Source organism: Mchenga conophoros, linkage group LG8 (assembly GCF_057382185.1).
Source record: "Mchenga conophoros isolate Kocher_MC1m ecotype Shallow Benthic linkage group LG8, M_conophoros_male_GT1.1, whole genome shotgun sequence".
In the NCBI taxonomy this organism is placed as follows: Eukaryota; Metazoa; Chordata; class Actinopteri; order Cichliformes; family Cichlidae; genus Mchenga; species Mchenga conophoros.
In genome coordinates, this window is record NC_140533.1 from 27,789,461 (window position 1) to 27,807,390 (window position 17,930).

Below are 17,930 nucleotides of genomic sequence, written 5' to 3' on the forward strand. Positions count from 1 at the left end.
AAAATTATATTCAAACACAGTACTTGAGTAACTGTAATGAATTACTTCCCAAACCTGCTGGTTTTGTTTGTACTTCATGCCCCAATCAAAGTAATGAGTAACAGACTCAGTCACCTGCTCCACAAGTTAAACCCAACTGGTGTGTCGTTGTGTGTATTTCATGTCAAATGATCACTGACACTTGTGTTTTATCACATCAGACTAGTAAGAATTTATTGCATTTACAGGTAATACAGTAGCACAGGTGTACAATTGGCTACACGGTGGTGTTTCAAGCAGGTTTACTCTGACAAACATGAATCAACAACTCAGTAAGATTGCTGCATGTGGGGAGTGAAGAGCTTGTCCCAGATCTCCACCTTCATGATGGCCCTGCCCAGGGGGGACATGGTACCCTTGATGTCCAGGCTCCCGCCCTCAAAGGTGAGGTCGGAGCCTTTGGCCTCCACCCGCACGAATCCCACCTGCTCTTTGTTGTAATACATCTCTTTGAACAGGCTCTCATTGCACTCTTTGCCCTTCTTGTAGATTCCCAAGGCAAACCAGTTCTTGTACATGTTATAGTCATATGGCACAGAGAACATTATAGCGAGTGTCTCATCGGCTCTGTTGAGCTCCTTCTTGAACAGGTCGTAGGTCAGCACGCCCACTGCCCCAGTGGCTTTGGCTTTGCCCTTGCCGAAGTTGCACACTTCAGTCTTTTGTGGACGTACAGTCGGTTGTGGGGGGCTGCGGCAGCTGCCACTTTCCAGGAAAAGCCTTTAATTTTTAACAGCAGCAAAAGTGAGGAAAAAATGAAAGCAGGAAGCAAAATTTGAAAATGAATTTTCCTAACTGGATATTTGTCAAGCTGCACGTAAAGCATATTCTAACTTTAATCTGTACAGACAAAGTGAGCAAAAGTGTATTTATTTTGGACATACTTAGGGTCAATCAGGCAGTAGTTGTTGGTGAGGTTAGTGATCTCTATGGTGACGTTCCTTCGGCTTTCGACAGCGGCAGCCAAAGCTTCTGCAGATTCACTCATGGTGTGGCTTGTAAAGGCTGTGACAGACAGAACAGAAGTGTAAACTGCAGATCTGTGAATGAGTTTAACCAATTGAAATAAAAATGCAAATCCATCTGAAACCCTCAAATAACTGAGCAGGAATGAAGCGTCTTACCTGTCGGGATCACTGGTACGTAGCTGACTCGTGCTTGGACAGATTTGAGACACTGAGTTCAGCTCTTACATGAGTCTCGTTGGGGAATGCGTTGCACCCAAAGGTGTCTCCACCCATAAGCATGCATCCACCTCCCATGTTGCTTCCCATCGCATGTCTGCAGAGGTGTAAAGCAAAGGGTGTAGCTAACAATAACAGCACAGGATAACTGTAGTCTTTTTGTTCTCACACTGCTGTCAATTTGTGAAACTACGAACTGGTTTGTTGAGGTTTGTGGGATTTTTCTGCACTACACCTTTTCTTTCTGGGTCTGTGATTTTGTTTTTCCATTGTCTGCATGAGGAAACAAACATGCTTCGTCTCTGCAGAGGGCTTAGACAGTTTGAAACATGTCTGTTGAAAGGTTGATGAATAACCTATTCCCCAATCCAAACCAACAAGAAAATTAACTTTAAACTTAAAAAATTCCAATAAGGAGAGGTTATAATACTTTATAATAGACCCTGCACTCCTAATATTACTGTGTAATCCCATTGGAAGAACAGGAAGAGTTATTCATCCTTGTCAAGATAAGAAAAGATGTGATACACCGTGGCCATAGGCACTAAACATTAAACATAACTTATTAAAAAGATATATTAAATAACTCAATAAAATTACATGCAATGACCAAACAAAATACCACAGCAGGGTAATGTTAGTGGCCTGTATTTGTGTGACTGTCCAGAGCAGATTACAGGAGCAGCATGTCAGAGATGAACATCTGATGATTTTACAGGGAAATAGCATTTAGATTAGAGATTAGGATGCTCTAGAATAAAGCATGCATCCTTAATACTTTTGGGGAGGTTAGGACACTTATTCAATACTATATCATTTGAAAACTTTTATATTAGCTTCATAACAATGGCTCACAACAGTGAAAACGATGTCTTAAGGATGAGATAATAAGTTAGATAGTAAGATAAAAGTAAAGACTACAATTTGAGGAAGAACTAATGATGATCCCAACTCCCTTTTCCTCTCTTTTAAAACACTCATTATTTTAAAATACTTATAGTATTTTTTGCAGTTTTATACTCTTTTGTTCCGTCGTACCATTAGTAAGCAGGAAGTGTTGTCAGCAGTGAACTTAAACCCTAACTTTAGAAGAAATTCCTCAGTAAATAACTGGAAAATAGTGGGACAAGTCACAGGCTGGGTTAAGGGTTGAGAATGATTAGCTACATTTTTATTCACTTTTGCATGCAAACATTTGAAGTCATGTCCAACAATTTATTTTTAGATTGAACAAAGAAACACAGAGGACAACAAGTCAGTTGAATTGTTTTTTATTTGTTTAAAGCACCTCTAAACCATAAGGATGACAACTTGCACTTTGGTTTTCAGGAATATCAGCAAATACACTCGACACATTTGTTTGCGAACATTTTATTCTCACACCTAATACAACCAGACTCTTTAGCCCATCCTGTCATACAGCTCCAGTTTAACAATAGCTTTGCCCTCATCGGACATACATGCCCTCACATCCACCGTCTTGCCTCTGAACACCAGCCCTGAGCCTTTGGCCTCGTAGCGGACAAAGTCGCTGCAGTTCTTGTCGTTGTACATGTAGTTGAACAACTTGCTGTCGACAGCTTTCGATTTATCAAGGACGCCCACGCCGAGCCAGTTCTTGTAGAAGTTGTAGTCGAACGGCACGGAGAACATGATGGCCACAATGCCATCGCAGCGGCGGCTGCGCATGTCAAACAGGTCATAGGTCAGCACACCCGCAGCACCTGATGCTGTGTTGTCATCCTTGGTGAAAGAGCACACCTCTGTCTTAGTGGTGCGCACGGTGGGCTGCGGAGGGCTGTGGGCGAAGCCACTTTCCATGTGAACCCTGAAAGGAAGGAGGGCAGAGGAAACGATCAAAGGTTTATTAATGCTCCTCGATGTAAAAACAGTCAACTGTGCAATATCCTCCTGACTGTTGATGCCATCAGACATTTAACACTGGCACTTCTGGAGGTGGTGCAAGCTCATCAACTGCAAATATCATTCTGGCCATTTTTTACACATCAGTAAAAAAATATTGGTTACAATTAAAATGCAGACACAAGAAACCACAAGGATACAAAGTAACAAATGATGGATGGCAGAAATAACTTGTGTTAAAGAGTGATAGACAGGTCTTTTTGTCTGACTTTTGATAATTTTGCATCACACGGGCATTGAAATTTTAAAAGATAAATGTCTTTTTTTTTTGTTTAACTGCAAACAATAAATGCTCTCTTACATAAGCAAAGAAATCAAAAACTTTATGCTGGAGTAAAAGAGAAATAGTTTGGGCTGTGTTACTTTGGGTTGACGAGGCAGTAGGCGGTGGTGATGTTGGTGATTTCCATGGTGATGTTGCGATTGGTGGTAAGAGTGGTGGAGTGGGCCTCTGCATTTTCAGCCATGGTGACGACTGCTCGTAACGGCTACAAGAAAAACAGGTGTGAGCCGTGCAAAGTGCAGCAAAGCTCTGTCATGAAATGTTTTAGCTGTCCTGCTGAAATAAACACTGGAATATGAACTGAAGATGAAGTAAACACGAAACATTACATATAGCCAAAAAGTCACTATTAAATATCTGTATTCACTAATTTCACAAACTGACAAAAACACCTGCAGAAATGAGCACTTACTTCGCGTTAGGTGACACACACAGGATGGCAGAGAGTCCTCTGAAAACAGGTTGGACTTCGATTTGGAGATGAGTTTAAAGTCACGCCCTCTCTGTCACACCTAACACATGAGCTTCAGTTAAGTGGGTGTGCCTTTCTCTTTCTCTCTGCTTTCAATCAAACAGTATGTGATCACTTCACATGTACCTGCGAGTCTGGTAACGAGTGCAGAGTTGCACCCAAAACCTCACGATCCTTAAACCACCTGAACCGGTCTATCTTTGCAGCTGACATGAAATTCTGCTTTTCTTTGGGGGGGGTTTCCACAGTCTGTCTCTTCACAGGAGATTTAACATTCTTGCAACAGTTTCATGATTCATGGACACAAATGAATTCAACACACCCTTTTTTAAAGGTCTGGATGTTTAAATATTTGTTTGTCCTTGATGTTTGAATCCGCAGCCTGTCCCAACATGCAAAAACTGGAAGTGAGAAAGCAGAAAAGTTACCAGCCCAGCAGTTCACATTCAGACATATTATGACTAAAAACACAAAGAGGGATTACAGATTGCTGTGACTCAACAAATAATTGCAGAATGACAATACAAAAGCAGAATTACTGCATAAACATGCAAAAGTACAAATAAGACAAACAATGAGAACCAAATAGAAATGGAGCACAAAGTGACCAAAAAGAAATGGTAAATGACAAAAAAAAGAGCAACAGGACTATAAATACATGCGGCTTTAGTAAAAACAATTTTTAAAAAAAGTTCCCCGCCCACCCCTGCGGGCAGGCTATCCTTCAAGCTCCTCCACCAGAGGCCTGGGAGCTTGAGGGTCCTGCACAGTATCTTAGATGTTCCTAGGACTGCGCTCTTCTGGACAGAGATCTCCTTTGTTGTTCCTGGGATCTGTTGGAGTCACTCGCCTAGCTTGGGAGTCACTGCACCTAGTGCTCCGATTACCATGTATGTCTTTTCTTAAGTTTTCTACCACAGACAGACAGTGGGGCGGTCACCACTGGTGGGACTACTGGATTTAAGATAGTAAAAGAACCTATCAACTATTTTAAACTAACACTGCAGCGCACCGAGACAAGTGTGACCTAATTAAAGGACAAACTAATAAAAACATTAAAACTAGAACTAAAATATCTGAAAGAAGCACAGATCTATTGAACTGTCAGTAAAACACAGCACAAGCAGAGTTGTGAGGTTCAGTTCAGTGACTTCAAATAGCGAAGGTGAGGCCTATAGCAGGTCTGCTATATGGAAGCGAATGCTAAACTAAAAAATGAGCCTGTTGGAGATTTCAGGAGACACCTTGAGCCCCAGATGTTGCGTTCTTTGAATGACTGATAAGGTGTGACACATGAACATGCTTTCACCAGAAAAAAGTTTCATAAATGGTTATTGTTCTATAATAGGAAATCTGTACTAATAGTCTTTTTTTAACGTTCCTATAATCGATATGTATTAGAAGAGTTGTTTTAATGCTGACTTGTATTGAGTTTCTCTGTATGCAGTTGGAGGTTACATAGCTATGTATTTGATTATAATACACAGGAAGGCAGGTGGACGGCTGATAAATGATAATTGCGTTGCTGCCTGTCTTATTTGTGTGTGTGTGTGTGTAGCACCATCCTGTGGTCACTGTGTGTATAAAGTCCTGAAGTAAGAAGTTTTTTTAAATGATAATTGATCATGTTTGCAGTGTTCCTGACACTCATTCTATGAACTTTAATGACTTTATACTATATCCATTAATTCATCCACTGGAGGGGGGGGACACACCAGTGTACTCTCATTCCAGTTCAAAGCTAGATCATAAAGGAAAGGTGGCAGAAGATCATCCGGTGTAAAATCGTTCCCACTGCACCACGACGCCAACCACAGGAGCTCTGATTCAAACCAGTGTTTCAATTTAAATTTAAATCGGTTACGTCAGGGGTCCCAGTCCCAATCCACGAGGGCCGGTGTCCCTGCAGGTTTTAAATATGTTTATATTGATCCATCACAACTGATTTAAATGGATAAATTACCTTCTCAACATGTCTTGGCGTTCTTCAGAGGCCTGGTAATGAACTAATCATGTGATTCAGGTGTGTTGATCCAGGGTGATATCTAAAACCTGCAGGGACACCGGCCCTCGTGGACTGGGATTGGGGACCCCTGGGTTAGGTTCACTGACACTTTGGCCTCTTTTTGAAAGAGAGCTGCTGTTCCAGGTTTCTCACACCTGACTGCCACAGCTGAACAGTATTCAGATCTTTGTGTGTAACTTTGTATATAGCCCCAGTAAAAAGTGTCCGTAAAGTGTTTTACTTGTTAGTGGCAGCTAGATGAGGAGTTCTCTACCGTTTTTGTTTATGCGCATTTTTCTCCTGTTTTGTGGCCAGCTGGGAAGTTTATCTGTATTTAGTATTTTTTGGTTTTAACCTAGAAATATGTTTCTTTACTCTCTAAAGAGTCGGGTTATTTGTTGCTTATTTTGGTCTTGGAGACCCTGGCCTTAACTTCTTTCCTTTTTTCTTTTCTTGCCTATTTATGTTAAATAATGTAGTATAATTATAAATACTCCACCGTAATTTGTAAAATAAATTCATTTGACACATGGTTAGGTTTGTTCGGAGGCTCAGTCTATAGTTAGTACTGCCTATACTTTATCTTACACTCACTGTGTCTCCTAGGCTTTTTACATGCAAGAGGCTTGTAAGATAAGTGGGGGCTCGTCCAGGAAATTCCCTGAATCATAGCTCTGTTTTATTTTGAGACCTCCTTTTACTTAACTGCTTATCCACTTCAGGATAAGCAGTTCAGGATCACAAATCTTAGCATCTTCGTGCTTGCCATACTCCCTACCTTACTTCCTTCTACCTACAGTAGGCTCTTGCACACACAGTATGTAAGAGCCTACCAGCATGTTCTTTCACTAGTTCCAAATATGCCATCCCCCTCTCCTCCACCTGTATCTTTGACCAACTGGCACCCTGTTGGTGCCAGCAGTTGTTGTTGCTAACTTGGTCCCTGATCGATCAAGTAATCCCATTCTTGATAATCCAGATGTTTAATTTGGTAAAGATTTTATGCCGATGCTCTGCTTGGTGCAGTGCTCCTCATTTATCAGACTTCAGACCAGCACTAGGAGTACGCTGGTTGATAACCCCTCACCATCTGCAAAGAACCAGTTTTAAATTGCATCTTTAGGCACTTTGTTACTATCTGTCTGTTGGAAAAACACAGCATTTGTTCCAGTTTCTTTGATTGAATCTATGAAAATGTTAAAGATAACAAAGTTTGACAGACAGAAAGTTGTGTTTTTGCATCAACAGGGAAATTCCCAAAGTTCAATAATATCCAGTGAATAATGTTAGAAAAACAGTAAAATAAAGTTTATTTCATTTAAAGAAGAAAATATCTGAAGAAAATCTGCAGACGAATCCATAAAAATTCAAAAATATGTCTCGAGATGATACAGTAACCAGGTTTGGGCAGACCTGCTTATTTCAGCCTCGTGTAGAACAAAGATGAAGACCTTTGAATTACAAAATATATATAGTATGACACATGGATGTAGCCTGCAGCAAGTGTAAATGAAGCACTTTAGATTCCTGAATTTTAACAGGTTTCAGCTACTGGAAGAGCCGTGTTCAAATTATTCAAGGTATGATCTCATGAACCTGAGCAACACACCAACAATAGTGTCCCGGTCTGTCATCGGTATCTGTGTGACTACATAGTTTTGATTTCTTAACTTCTACAATGAAACCAGTGAATAAGTAGGTGTGGACCTGACTAGATACAGACACAATAACCATCACACAGCATTACACATTACTCTGTTTCTAAAAACATCAGCATTTCATTTAAACACAGCAGATTTAAAGTTTCCACACAAAACACTTTACTAGCAGAAGCACAGGAGTGATTTCTAAAGTGCTTAACTTTGAGCTAAGGTAAACCTGACTGGAAGATGATAAAACCAGCAAAAACACTGGTAACACTGGCTCTTAAGATAAGAATGAACTTGTTGAATTCTCATTTTAATACTAACATTAACTCAGTCTGAAGCCCATTGCTTACTCGTGTGTTTGTGAAACAGTAACATGTTTTCATATTAGGAGACTCAGAGTGTGTATTCACTCTATTGCATGAGACACATCAGTCAGCCACAACATTAAAACCACTGACAAGTGAAGCAAGTAACACTGCTTACTGGTGTTAGCTTGTGTACTTGTGTGGTGTTGTTATGCTAACTTAACCGCTTAATGTTTAATTTGTCTTTTAACCGTTTCATGCATGAATTAAGACGACCTCAATCAGGATTTTTTACTTAAGTATTTTTAATCATCTTTAGGCATGAAAAGATGAATAAAAATGCTTAAGAAAAATAACAATAATAACAATAATTACAGTGAAACACGTCACACATCTACAGTAACATTAAATGACCAGTGGGTAGCAGGGTATGCAGTGACACATCAGTGTCCAATGTAGTGGTTTATGTGCAAGTATACCATCAACACTGACACAAATACAAGAACACAGCCTTTGAATAGCTGTAACTGTAGTGACCACTATGTGTGAAAGGGTTAATTCTTATATTTGTTTCTTTTATTCTGTTGTAGGGCTTAAATCATGTTTTTCATGATGTGTTTTAGTGTCTCTTGTGTTTAATGCTAACATCCATCAGGTCACAGGTGTATGGAAGCCCGTTTCTGCCACAAAAAAACAACAACAAAAAAAGCATCTATAACTTGAAATTTCAACTTATTAACTCGAAATTTTGAGAAAAGTAGCTCGAAATTTTGACTTACTTTACTCAAAATTTCGAGTTAACTCGAAATCTTACTGAAATGTTGCTCTGTAGCTGATTGTGTCTTATTTTAAGTGTAATGAGATAATTTTGATGAGAAATAAGACAAATATACTTGGTAAGATTTTGAGTTATTGCAGTCCAGGCGACCGTTCCAAGGTTAGCACTGGATTATGTTTAAGCCACATGGTAAATGGCCGAATTTTCAGAAAGATGTTTCGCAGCGATGCGGACGCTGTACTGGTCCATTGTGGTGAAGAGAGAGCTGAGTGTAAAAGCGAAGCTCTCAATTTACCGGTCGATCTACGTCCCTACCCTCACTTATGGCCACGAGCTGTGGGTAGTGACCGAAAGAATGAGATCGCTGATACAAACGGCGGAAATGGGCTTCCTCCGAAGGGTGGCTGGCCATTCTGGAGGGGCTCAGAGTAGAGCGGCTGCTCCTCCATATCAAAAGGAGCCAGTTGAGGTGGTTCGGGCATCTGACAAGAATGCCTCCTGGGCGCCTCTGGGCGTTTTCCGGGCATGTCCCACTGGGAGGAGGCCCCGGGGTCTGCAGACCCAGGACACGCTGGAGAGATTATATCTCTTGGCTGGCTTGAGAACGCCTTGGTGTTCCCCCAGAGAAGCTAGAGGAGGTGGCTGGTGAGAGGAAGGTCTGAACTTCTCTGCTTGGGCTGCTGCCCCCACGACCCAGCCCCGGATAAGCGGAAGAAGATGGATGGATGGATGTTACCATTCAAATTACGTATCAAATTATCTCTTTCTGACTGAACATCTCTTGGCCGGAAAGCCGCAGTCAGTCCAAGGCTTCACAGGTCTTCTGACCTTTGATGTTGATACTAATACTGTGGCTTACTCCCACAGGTTTCTGAGTGTGAATGGTTGTCTCTCTGTGTCAGTACTCTGACTGGCCACCTGGCTGGAGTGCTACATATTTACACCGACGCTGGCTGTGTTAAAGCTACACCACAGCTACAGCACTTGACAAATGTGTTTGATCTCTTTCTGACTGAACATCTCTTGGCTAGAAAACCGCATTCAGTCCAAGGCTTCACAGGTCTTCTGACTCCATGTTTTGATGTTGTACTAATACTGTGGCTTACTCCCACATCTCAGACCGAAATATAGGGCCGTAGGCTACAATTACCGCCAGTTTTTGTTGTGTCTTGGGATTTGTTCACACGAATAATAAACATATTATTGCTATACAACTACTAGAACAATAAAAACAGCACCACCACCAACAATTTGTACTGCAACCAGTGGAAACAAAACATGAGGTTTACATGCATAACCACAACCTGAAATATTCTCCAGCAAATGCCTCTACATGTGGGCGGGCCTTAAAGGTCATTTCTGAGGAAACATGGCTCCAGCGGTGATGGACCCCAGGTGAGTCTTCGCTTCTATCCATTTGTTGTAATTGGTCACTCTGGTGTAAACACCGGGACGCAGCTCTTTGGCGCAGCCGTCGCCCCAGCTGATTATTCCAAACAGGAAGAGCCTGCTTCCGACTTCGCACACCAGAGGGCCTCCTGAGTCTCCCTGCGGGGGAAGAAAAGACAAGCAGCGCTGAAGGAAACTGACAAACCAACCTCTGGAATCAAAGTCGAGACCAGACGTGTGCAAATACCTCGCAGGCATCCTGACTCCAGTCGGGACGAGCGGCACAAAACATGTTATCAGTAATCATGTTATCGTAATAATCCTTCCCTCGGCACACGTTGTCGGCGAGGAGGTTCACCTGAGCCTCTTTTAGGTATTGAGACCTGTACCACAAAGCTGGAGAGAAGAGGAGTGTTAAAGCCCTGAAGGGTGAACATAATTATAATTATGTGCTGCAGTTACAGAAATTAGGCATTTTAAATGAGCCTCTGTTTCCTTCACTTGTTCTGCTACACTGATAGCTGGTGACTTGTCTTTGTAAGGCTTCCAATAATATTCCCATAACAAAAGAAAAATGAGCACAAAGTTCAGAGTGTGTCAATGATTCCCGACTTTGTAGCCGGTGTGCAAACATTCAGTGGACAGATCAGCTCAACTTGAAACAGCACAAAAGTTATTATTGGATCGAACACATAAATCTGCAAGTAGTTAATGTTCGATTTGCTTCAGGCTTCACTTACAGGTGTAATATTTTAGTGTAGACATACTTGATATACGTTTGTTTCTGTCAGATGTAAGAACAATGCTCAGAGGACTCTCCTCACCGTGACTTTCTTTCCCATATCCAGCAATGTCACAGGTGAATCCTGGCTGCAGGCTCTGCTGAGGTGGCGGCAGGCAGACCGTCCTCACAGCGCTGCTCTCCTTAGCACATTTACCAAGTTTGGTCTTCAGCTTCACCAGAGCTGCAAGACAATTATCAACAATCACACCTTTGATTGAATTACAGCTTTAAGAAAAAGGCCTCTGAAATTCAAGAGAATTCTAAAATCTTATTGCAGAATGACTAAATTTGTCAGGTAACTAGATCCTAAAATCCATCTAATGTGGGATGCTGGTTTAAGATTCTTCTTAGGGTCCGAGCGTTTCCATAGTAAAGTAAATGAAGCCACAAGGGGTCACCAAAGTGCTGCACGTTTGATTTTGGCAGAGTTTTGACACCAGATGTTCTTCCTAACACAACCCCAATTGGAATTTATGTCTCAGGCAGGAATCAAACTTTTAACCATTTGAGACACTTGATCACATGATTCCCTTTGAGCAGCACTTGCTGAGAGTATGGAGGAAGAACTCCCTTTTAATGGGAAATGATCTGAAGCAGTATCAGCCTCGGTGTTAAGCAGCCAAGTATTATTTTAAAAAGACATTAACCCCTAAACCAATTTTTAAAAAAAGGATGAGTGTCTCTTTGTTGAGATTTCATTAACTGATAGAGGCAAACAGACTAAAATCGGAACATTCTTTTCAAGTTTTTTGAGAAAAACCCCCCCAGCACGTATTGCTATAAATATATATTTTTTCCATATTTTAAATTATAGTCAAAGATAAGTGTTATTTCTAACTGTCGAAACTTCTATTTGGTGGATTGACTGTTTTGGCACCTGACAGTAAAACGCACAGAACAACAGCTGGGGTGGAAGTGGGTTGCAAAGCAGCTTGCAGATGCATTGCAACTGTGGGCAGTGAGGCTGGAGTAACGCTCTGCTTGATTAAAAACTTAGTTTCAAAAGATGTTTTAATTTGTGTGTTCACACCAATATCGTTGTTGAAGTTCCCCTCGTTATTATCAAACCCTTCGTGGATGAAGATTTTTTCCACCCTGAATTTTTGCTCCACGCTCGGGTTGCTCTCGTTCAGGGCGTTTTTCCCCAGGGTGACGGTGAAGCGCTCTGCTATGGTGTTATTTCTGAAACACAAATTCACAAAACAAGTCCAGTCACAGCTATTTCTCAGCACCTGCTGCATTTCCAGTAAATGATCTCACTTCCTACCCGTCGGGGAAGCAGTGGGCAGCTGTGAGGACCCAGCAGGCGGAGATCAGACTGCCCCCGCAGCGGAAAACTTTCTCTTTGGATTTAGGGCGCCAAAATATGGCAGCGATCCACGGGTGGGATTCCACAGTGGCAACTGTTCCGCCAACGATCTTCAGCTGCTTTCTTCTGGTGCGCTGGCCACATGTCGTCATCTCTGCAACTGGAAAATGAAAAAAAGTTTAAAAGTGTCGCCGAGAGAAGCGAGGAATGGGATTCACAGGCGTTAGTGAGGACTCACCGTGCTCTGGCTGGGTGGGGACAGGTGAAGCCACAGGTGGAACTATAAGACAGAAATGGGTTTTTTTAATGCTAAAGATTTGATTTTCCCAGAACATTTAACCCTTTAAATTCTGGGTTATTTTTTAAATTCTCATTGGAGATTTTTTATATACTCTAAGTCTCAAAGTCTCCAGCACCAGAGCAGAGTGAGACTTAAAGAACTGCTGAGAAAATATATTTATGCCCTTCTAAACAAAATAAGAGATTATTTAGCTTTTTTTCTTTGCCAATTTTCCAGAATTCAGTTACATTTTCATCTGCATTTGGAAAAACCCCTATACTTTGAATCCATGGTGGATTTTGGACTTTTATTCTCCCTCCTGGTCCCCATAAATTTGGCTCCTTTTGCTCCAGTGACTGATGCACCATCAATGAAAAATGCTTCACTGACTTTAATAACAGTCCTATCAGAGAACACACTTACGTGGCTTGAAATTGCAAAGCGGCATGTCGCAGTATTCCCACACCAGCTGCAGGTTTTTCCAAACGTTACACCACGGACGACGTCTGTAGTGAAGATTTCTGAATAAAAAAAATAAAAAACAAACCATCCAAGTAAACAAACAGTCCAGCCTGACGAACATATGCAAATGGTTGGAGTATAAATGATGGAATCTGGCCATGAAAGACCTGAAAACATTTTCTAACCGTCTCTGCTAACACTGACAGGTTTGATATGAGCACTGTCTCTGATTGCTGAGACTAGTTGGTCACAAAACTGGAATCTGTAGCATGAACTGTAATGTTTGGTGTTTAGATTATTCGATTAAAGATTATGGTTGATGAACGCCTGAATTAAAAGAGCCGGACTGCTAGAACAGCTGAAGATAAAGTGCTGTGGTTTTTACACTCGCTTAAAAATATGAAGGAGCCCAGCTGATTAGTGGGAGACACTGATATTTTTTTTCTTCCAACTATCCAACATTTTGCAAAAGGAATGTGAAACTTCAAAGATCCAAACTCAGACCTGCAGTAGTTGTGCTTCCCGGCGTTGATGTCCAAATGCAGGTACTGCCTCCTGGTCTCCTCGTCCCACTGCAAACATGTTTGTCCGCTGACTGTTTTAGATGCTGTGCCTTTGTAGTACAGTCCCACTCCCTCATAGCAGTGACTCGCTTTTACTGAAGTGACAGTATGACAGGTGAGGGCGATTAGAAAATCTGAAAACTATCAGTAACGTTTGGTTTGCTGTTGAGCTGCTCACCTGTTTCACAATGTGTGCCTTCAAAGCCATCAGTGCAGCGACAGAACAGGTGTGCACCAGAAATCAGCGCTGGGACCGAGGTGCCGCCGTTGAGACAAATCTCACCTACAAAATAAGACGAAAGCTGACGACACTTTTGAGACCCACATCGACAGCATATTTTATGATTATGAATGTGGCTGGAAAATAAGAGGTCATATAATACAAGGTATAGCAGTAAGACTGACAGGCCAGTTCATTAGAAGAAAGAAGAAATATCTAATCAGCCAATCACAGCAGTTTCACCGCCTACCTGACCACGTCCATCCCTTTATAACCACAGTGTGCCCATCTTATAACGAGTGCCTCCAGGGGGATAAGTAGCCATATCACAATCCTCAGATCGAGTAGATAAAATTTGGGATGTGGTGGAACAGGAAATTTGCACCATGATGATATCATGTCGACATGGACTAAATCTCTGAGGAATGTTTTTAGCGCTTTGTTGAATCTTTGTCAGCAAAAATGAAGGAAGTTCTGACGGCAAATGGGAGTCTGGACCCTGGGCTGGACCCTAACCCTAACCTGACTCAGTAACATCCAGGTCACGCACTATCTCTCTGATACGTGAGTAAGCGGTGAACCAGCCACAAGTAATCTGGAACAGCCTGTCTGGTTATTCCCAGGTGAGTACAGGTGAAGCTGCTGTATGCTCCAAACCACAGGAACGACCCAGTGACTCACATTAGGTGACTCACCTTTCAGCACTCTATTTATGGGTCAAATGATCATTTTATTTCTGCTGCTGCGTGATTTTATTTATTTTAGTTCGTTTGTTTTTTTGATGGGGGGGAGGCTCAGTGATTGCTTTTGTTAATTATTTTAAAGCTACTGTTTCATTTGTTTTCAGTCCAGTCTTTGTAGCTGACAATGTTTGCTGTTGTTTGTTAAGCCCCTTAAGCCACTGACCTACATTCACATTCTTCCTGTCATACAGTCATGGATTGGCCTCCCACAGAGCCCAGAATGCAACATTACTGAAGCAGTGTGGGATCATGAAACAGACGGCAGCCAACAGCCACACAAAAGCGCTGAATCTCCTACATTAAGCTTGGAGAGCTAATTCAGTTCAGGCTGTGCTGAGGAAAACAAGAAGTCACATCAAATATTGACTTTCAAGCTGGCAAAATATAAATAAATACAGGTGGCTCAAGACTTTTGCACAGTATTGTAGGTAATCATAGGAGCAGCACTTTGTGCTTCCACCTGGAATGAAGTGTGCTGTCTAAATACAGCTTTGCTTATTTGCTGCCAAAGTAAATTACACATTTCATGCTCAGGAGATGAATAAAAGCGTCTCACCTGAACGCTGAGAGGACGAGGAGAACGAAGACGAGGAAGAGGAGGAGTGGGGGGAAAAAGCTAACTGACGCCTTCTCCTTTCATCCAGCAGGCCCTGAAAACATTTTAAAAAGTTAAATAAAGCCTCGTGAAAGAAGACTAACATAAAATTGGAGTTAATAAAAAAATAAAAACAGATAAAAATAATTGTCCTCACAGCCTGAGCTGCTGACAGGAAGGCCAGCGCGCAGAGGAAAAAGCTTCTCATTGTTTTCATGATGCTTCTCGGCTCGGTTTGAAGGCTTTGCATGAGCGTGCTTGCAGAGTGGCAGCCTCCTCGGGGTTTATTCTGTTCAGTGGAGGGAGGAGTCCTGATTGGCTGACAGCTGGCTGGCTGACCCACTAGATGTAGAGTGAAGAAATAGCTGTTTACAGTACATGTGAATGAGTCATCACTGGTAATCCACACCATCAGTTTTCAGGGAGCATATCAGTATCTGTGGTATGTCAGCCAGTCTAGAACTGCAGGTGTTTACATGCTGAAGGTAACTATAATTGGATTTAAATGAATCAGGATGTTTGATTAAATAAAACATGTTCATATTTGTCTGAATATCACATTTCTGCACTGTGTTTGCTTCCATACAGCATAATCTGTTGGGAAACTCACACTACTGATGTACCAAGAAATGGTTTGGGGATTTTAGTGGGTGTGGTCTGACACAAATATGTATATATGTGTATACAGTGCTGTGCTAAAGTCTTGAGTCAACCCTCATTTCTTTACATTTTGCTTCCAAGGAACAAAAACTGGGAGAAAAAGGCTGACTATGCCAAACTACACAAGAACTGGACTGAAACCTGTGGCAGCAGGTTTTATGGAGTGATGACTCTAAATCTGACATTTCTTGGTTTACAAAAAAAAAGTAAAATTTGTAAGGATGAGGTCAGAAGAGAAGTACAACAGTGTGAAACCTGTTCAACATGGTGTAGACTCTGTCATGGGTTGATTTCAGCCAGTGGTGTTTTAGAGCTTGATGGGATGATTAACAAAAACCACCAACGTCCCAAGAAGAGCTTTAAATGTCCTTCAAGAAGCCTGGAGAACTATTCCTGAAGACTACGAATTTATTTGGTGGTTCATTGGTCAAACAGGTCGTGTTTTATAGTTTATTTGTTGTTGTCTCTTTTCATTCTGGTTGCAGACCACAGGCCTGCTGTATTTAGCAAGACCTGAAACTAGAAAATGTCCAAATTCGCCCCATGTTACAAAGTTAGACTTAAACCTGCACTACCTCTGACGCCCAGCAGGGGGCTATACCCGTTTTTCAAAAAAAAAAAAAAAAAGTCAGATTTCACGGTGCTCTATCTCAATTTAAAATAAATGATAGCATCAAATTTTACTTGAGTACCATCACTACAAAGTGATTTACAAAAACACAGTGGCGGGCTCTGTACCAAGCTGCAAAACTGGATCATACACAGCTAAAGTGGCCTTGAGCTAGTTTGTCACTGAGTCATTTACAGCATTGACTTCATTGTCACAGCTTCTCTAAAGTATATAAGTTAAAATAACATATGTATTTACGCAGAAGCTAATTTATAACAAATAAATATATACGCATTTTTGCTATTAAATTTAATAATTTGCTTTTAAACCTTAAGTTAAAATAACTCGATATATATATAAACAGTACTGACATTAATTGTATGTGATTGGCCTGTTTTTGTAGTGAAGTCACTGGATGTCGCTGTTGCTCCATAAACGCCAGAACTCATTTATCCTGACTGGACCTGAAGGGGCTCTGTGCGCGCTAACGGTGCACGTTAACGAGCATCACTTTCCTGCCTTCAGGTGACATGAAGATGCAGGTGACTGTGGTCTCTTGAATGTCCCTCATATGTAAACGAAAGCAAACTGAAGAAGAATGAGAAAAGCAGGAAAGCAAATATGTACATTAGGATCCCGGAAGTCGCCTCGTTTGGATCCTGTTGGGCTGATGTTGCCTTCAGGGACTCGAGGTAATCGCTACAACTCTTATTGAGACAGAGGAGCTAATTAAAGATTCTATTAATTTAGGAAAATCCTGATTTTAATTACATATCGCAATAATAAACAATAATTTGATTGATACCGTATTAAATGTGCATTTTTATCCAGAATGGTTTTACATGTTTTATCCGTTAAATGTTATTGAATATCTTTTATTTTACTTTGTGATATTCGGTTGGTTTTCTCTTATTTTATCTACATATATTTCTATTTATATTTGTTAGCATATAAAACCCTTATTGTTTTATTGTTTATTTGGTATTATTAATGTGCCTTTAATTCGTTAATACTGAATCTATTTATTTGTTTGTTTACTTGTTTTGTGGCATTTTTTTAGCTAACGTGCTTGTAATGCATTCGTAGATATTCGGATAATTTCCATGTTTCCCATTTCCAATTCTCTCAGTGTTTAACCACAAAACTTTTCATTATTATTTTATTCATTTTTTAAAATAACTTTTTAAATAAAGTATTTTATTCATTTGTTCAGTTTGCTATGAAACGGCTTATAAAAGAGTTTGTCTTCTCGTGTCTGTCCTACAAAAACTCTTCTTTTTGGGAGGTTTACTAAATGTTTGGGAATTTTCCATGAAATTATAAGAAAAAAATCCATATTGCAATATTCCTACGAAAATGCATACACGGATATTACAGCATCTCCCTGTTTCTTCATAAAGCAGCTTAGCTTCTTTATTTAAGATTTAAGTTGAAGTGTAGGTTATTTTATTCCACTTTATTGTGCTTGGGTTTCTTCGAGGGGGCTTTATACGTGGCTTTAGCTTCCTCCCAGTTTTGCACAGGCTGATTTTTACTCTGGATTTATGTATCATTTACTTTCACAAATATTCATACTTGTTTTTAGTACAAACAAATAATGAAATGTGTGTTTGAATTAAACACACGCTGGAAGCAGCATGAGCGTGATTTTTCCGAGCTGCACCTGAACGCAGTGGC

The 17,930-nt window shown here is 40.8% G+C and overlaps 3 protein-coding genes across 3 annotated transcripts; all 3 read right to left on the reverse strand.

Annotated features, from left to right (window-relative positions):
- Positions 1 to 192: 192 nt before the first annotated feature.
- Positions 193 to 1,299, reverse strand: LOC146568959 (DELTA-stichotoxin-Hcr4a-like). The gene is made up of 3 exons (XM_085283450.1): positions 1,164 to 1,299; positions 924 to 1,044; positions 193 to 759 (listed from the first exon to the last, which is right to left on the reverse strand). Exons 2-3 carry the CDS (start codon positions 1,025 to 1,027, stop codon positions 309 to 311), a joined length of 555 nt encoding a protein of 184 aa, XP_085139576.1. The 5' UTR covers positions 1,028 to 1,044; positions 1,164 to 1,299; the 3' UTR covers positions 193 to 308.
- Positions 1,300 to 2,478: 1,179 nt separating this feature from the next.
- On the reverse strand, positions 2,479 to 3,924 carry LOC146568960 (uncharacterized). The gene is made up of 3 exons (XM_085283451.1): positions 3,842 to 3,924; positions 3,510 to 3,634; positions 2,479 to 3,051 (listed from the first exon to the last, which is right to left on the reverse strand). Exons 2-3 carry the CDS (start codon positions 3,611 to 3,613, stop codon positions 2,625 to 2,627), a joined length of 531 nt encoding a protein of 176 aa, XP_085139577.1. The 5' UTR covers positions 3,614 to 3,634; positions 3,842 to 3,924; the 3' UTR covers positions 2,479 to 2,624.
- Positions 3,925 to 7,187: 3,263 nt separating this feature from the next.
- On the reverse strand, positions 7,188 to 15,252 carry plaub (plasminogen activator, urokinase b). The gene is made up of 11 exons (XM_085285392.1): positions 15,141 to 15,252; positions 14,945 to 15,038; positions 13,604 to 13,708; positions 13,367 to 13,520; positions 12,824 to 12,921; positions 12,359 to 12,400; positions 12,079 to 12,280; positions 11,842 to 11,993; positions 10,852 to 10,992; positions 10,275 to 10,423; positions 7,188 to 10,186 (listed from the first exon to the last, which is right to left on the reverse strand). Exons 1-11 carry the CDS (start codon positions 15,231 to 15,233, stop codon positions 9,992 to 9,994), a joined length of 1,425 nt encoding a protein of 474 aa, XP_085141518.1. The 5' UTR covers positions 15,234 to 15,252; the 3' UTR covers positions 7,188 to 9,991.
- Positions 15,253 to 17,930: the final 2,678 nt, after the last annotated feature.

Coding starts and splice junctions, on each gene's coding strand:
- LOC146568959 (XM_085283450.1), bottom strand. CDS start 1,027: ATGAGTGAATCTGCAGAAGCTTTGGCTGCCGCTGTCGAAAGCCGAAGG. Junction 760..923: donor TACTGCCTGATTGACCCTAA/GTATGTCCAAAA, acceptor TAAAAATTAAAG/GCTTTTCCTGGAAAGTGGCA.
- LOC146568960 (XM_085283451.1), bottom strand. CDS start 3,613: ATGGCTGAAAATGCAGAGGCCCACTCCACCACTCTTACCACCAATCGC. Junction 3,052..3,509: donor TACTGCCTCGTCAACCCAAA/GTAACACAGCCC, acceptor CCTTCCTTTCAG/GGTTCACATGGAAAGTGGCT.
- plaub (XM_085285392.1), bottom strand. CDS start 15,233: ATGCAAAGCCTTCAAACCGAGCCGAGAAGCATCATGAAAACAATGAGA. Junction 15,039..15,140: donor TCCTGTCAGCAGCTCAGGCT/GTGAGGACAATT, acceptor AAATGTTTTCAG/GGCCTGCTGGATGAAAGGAG. Junction 12,922..13,366: donor GGGAAGCACAACTACTGCAG/GTCTGAGTTTGG, acceptor TTTTTTATTCAG/AAATCTTCACTACAGACGTC.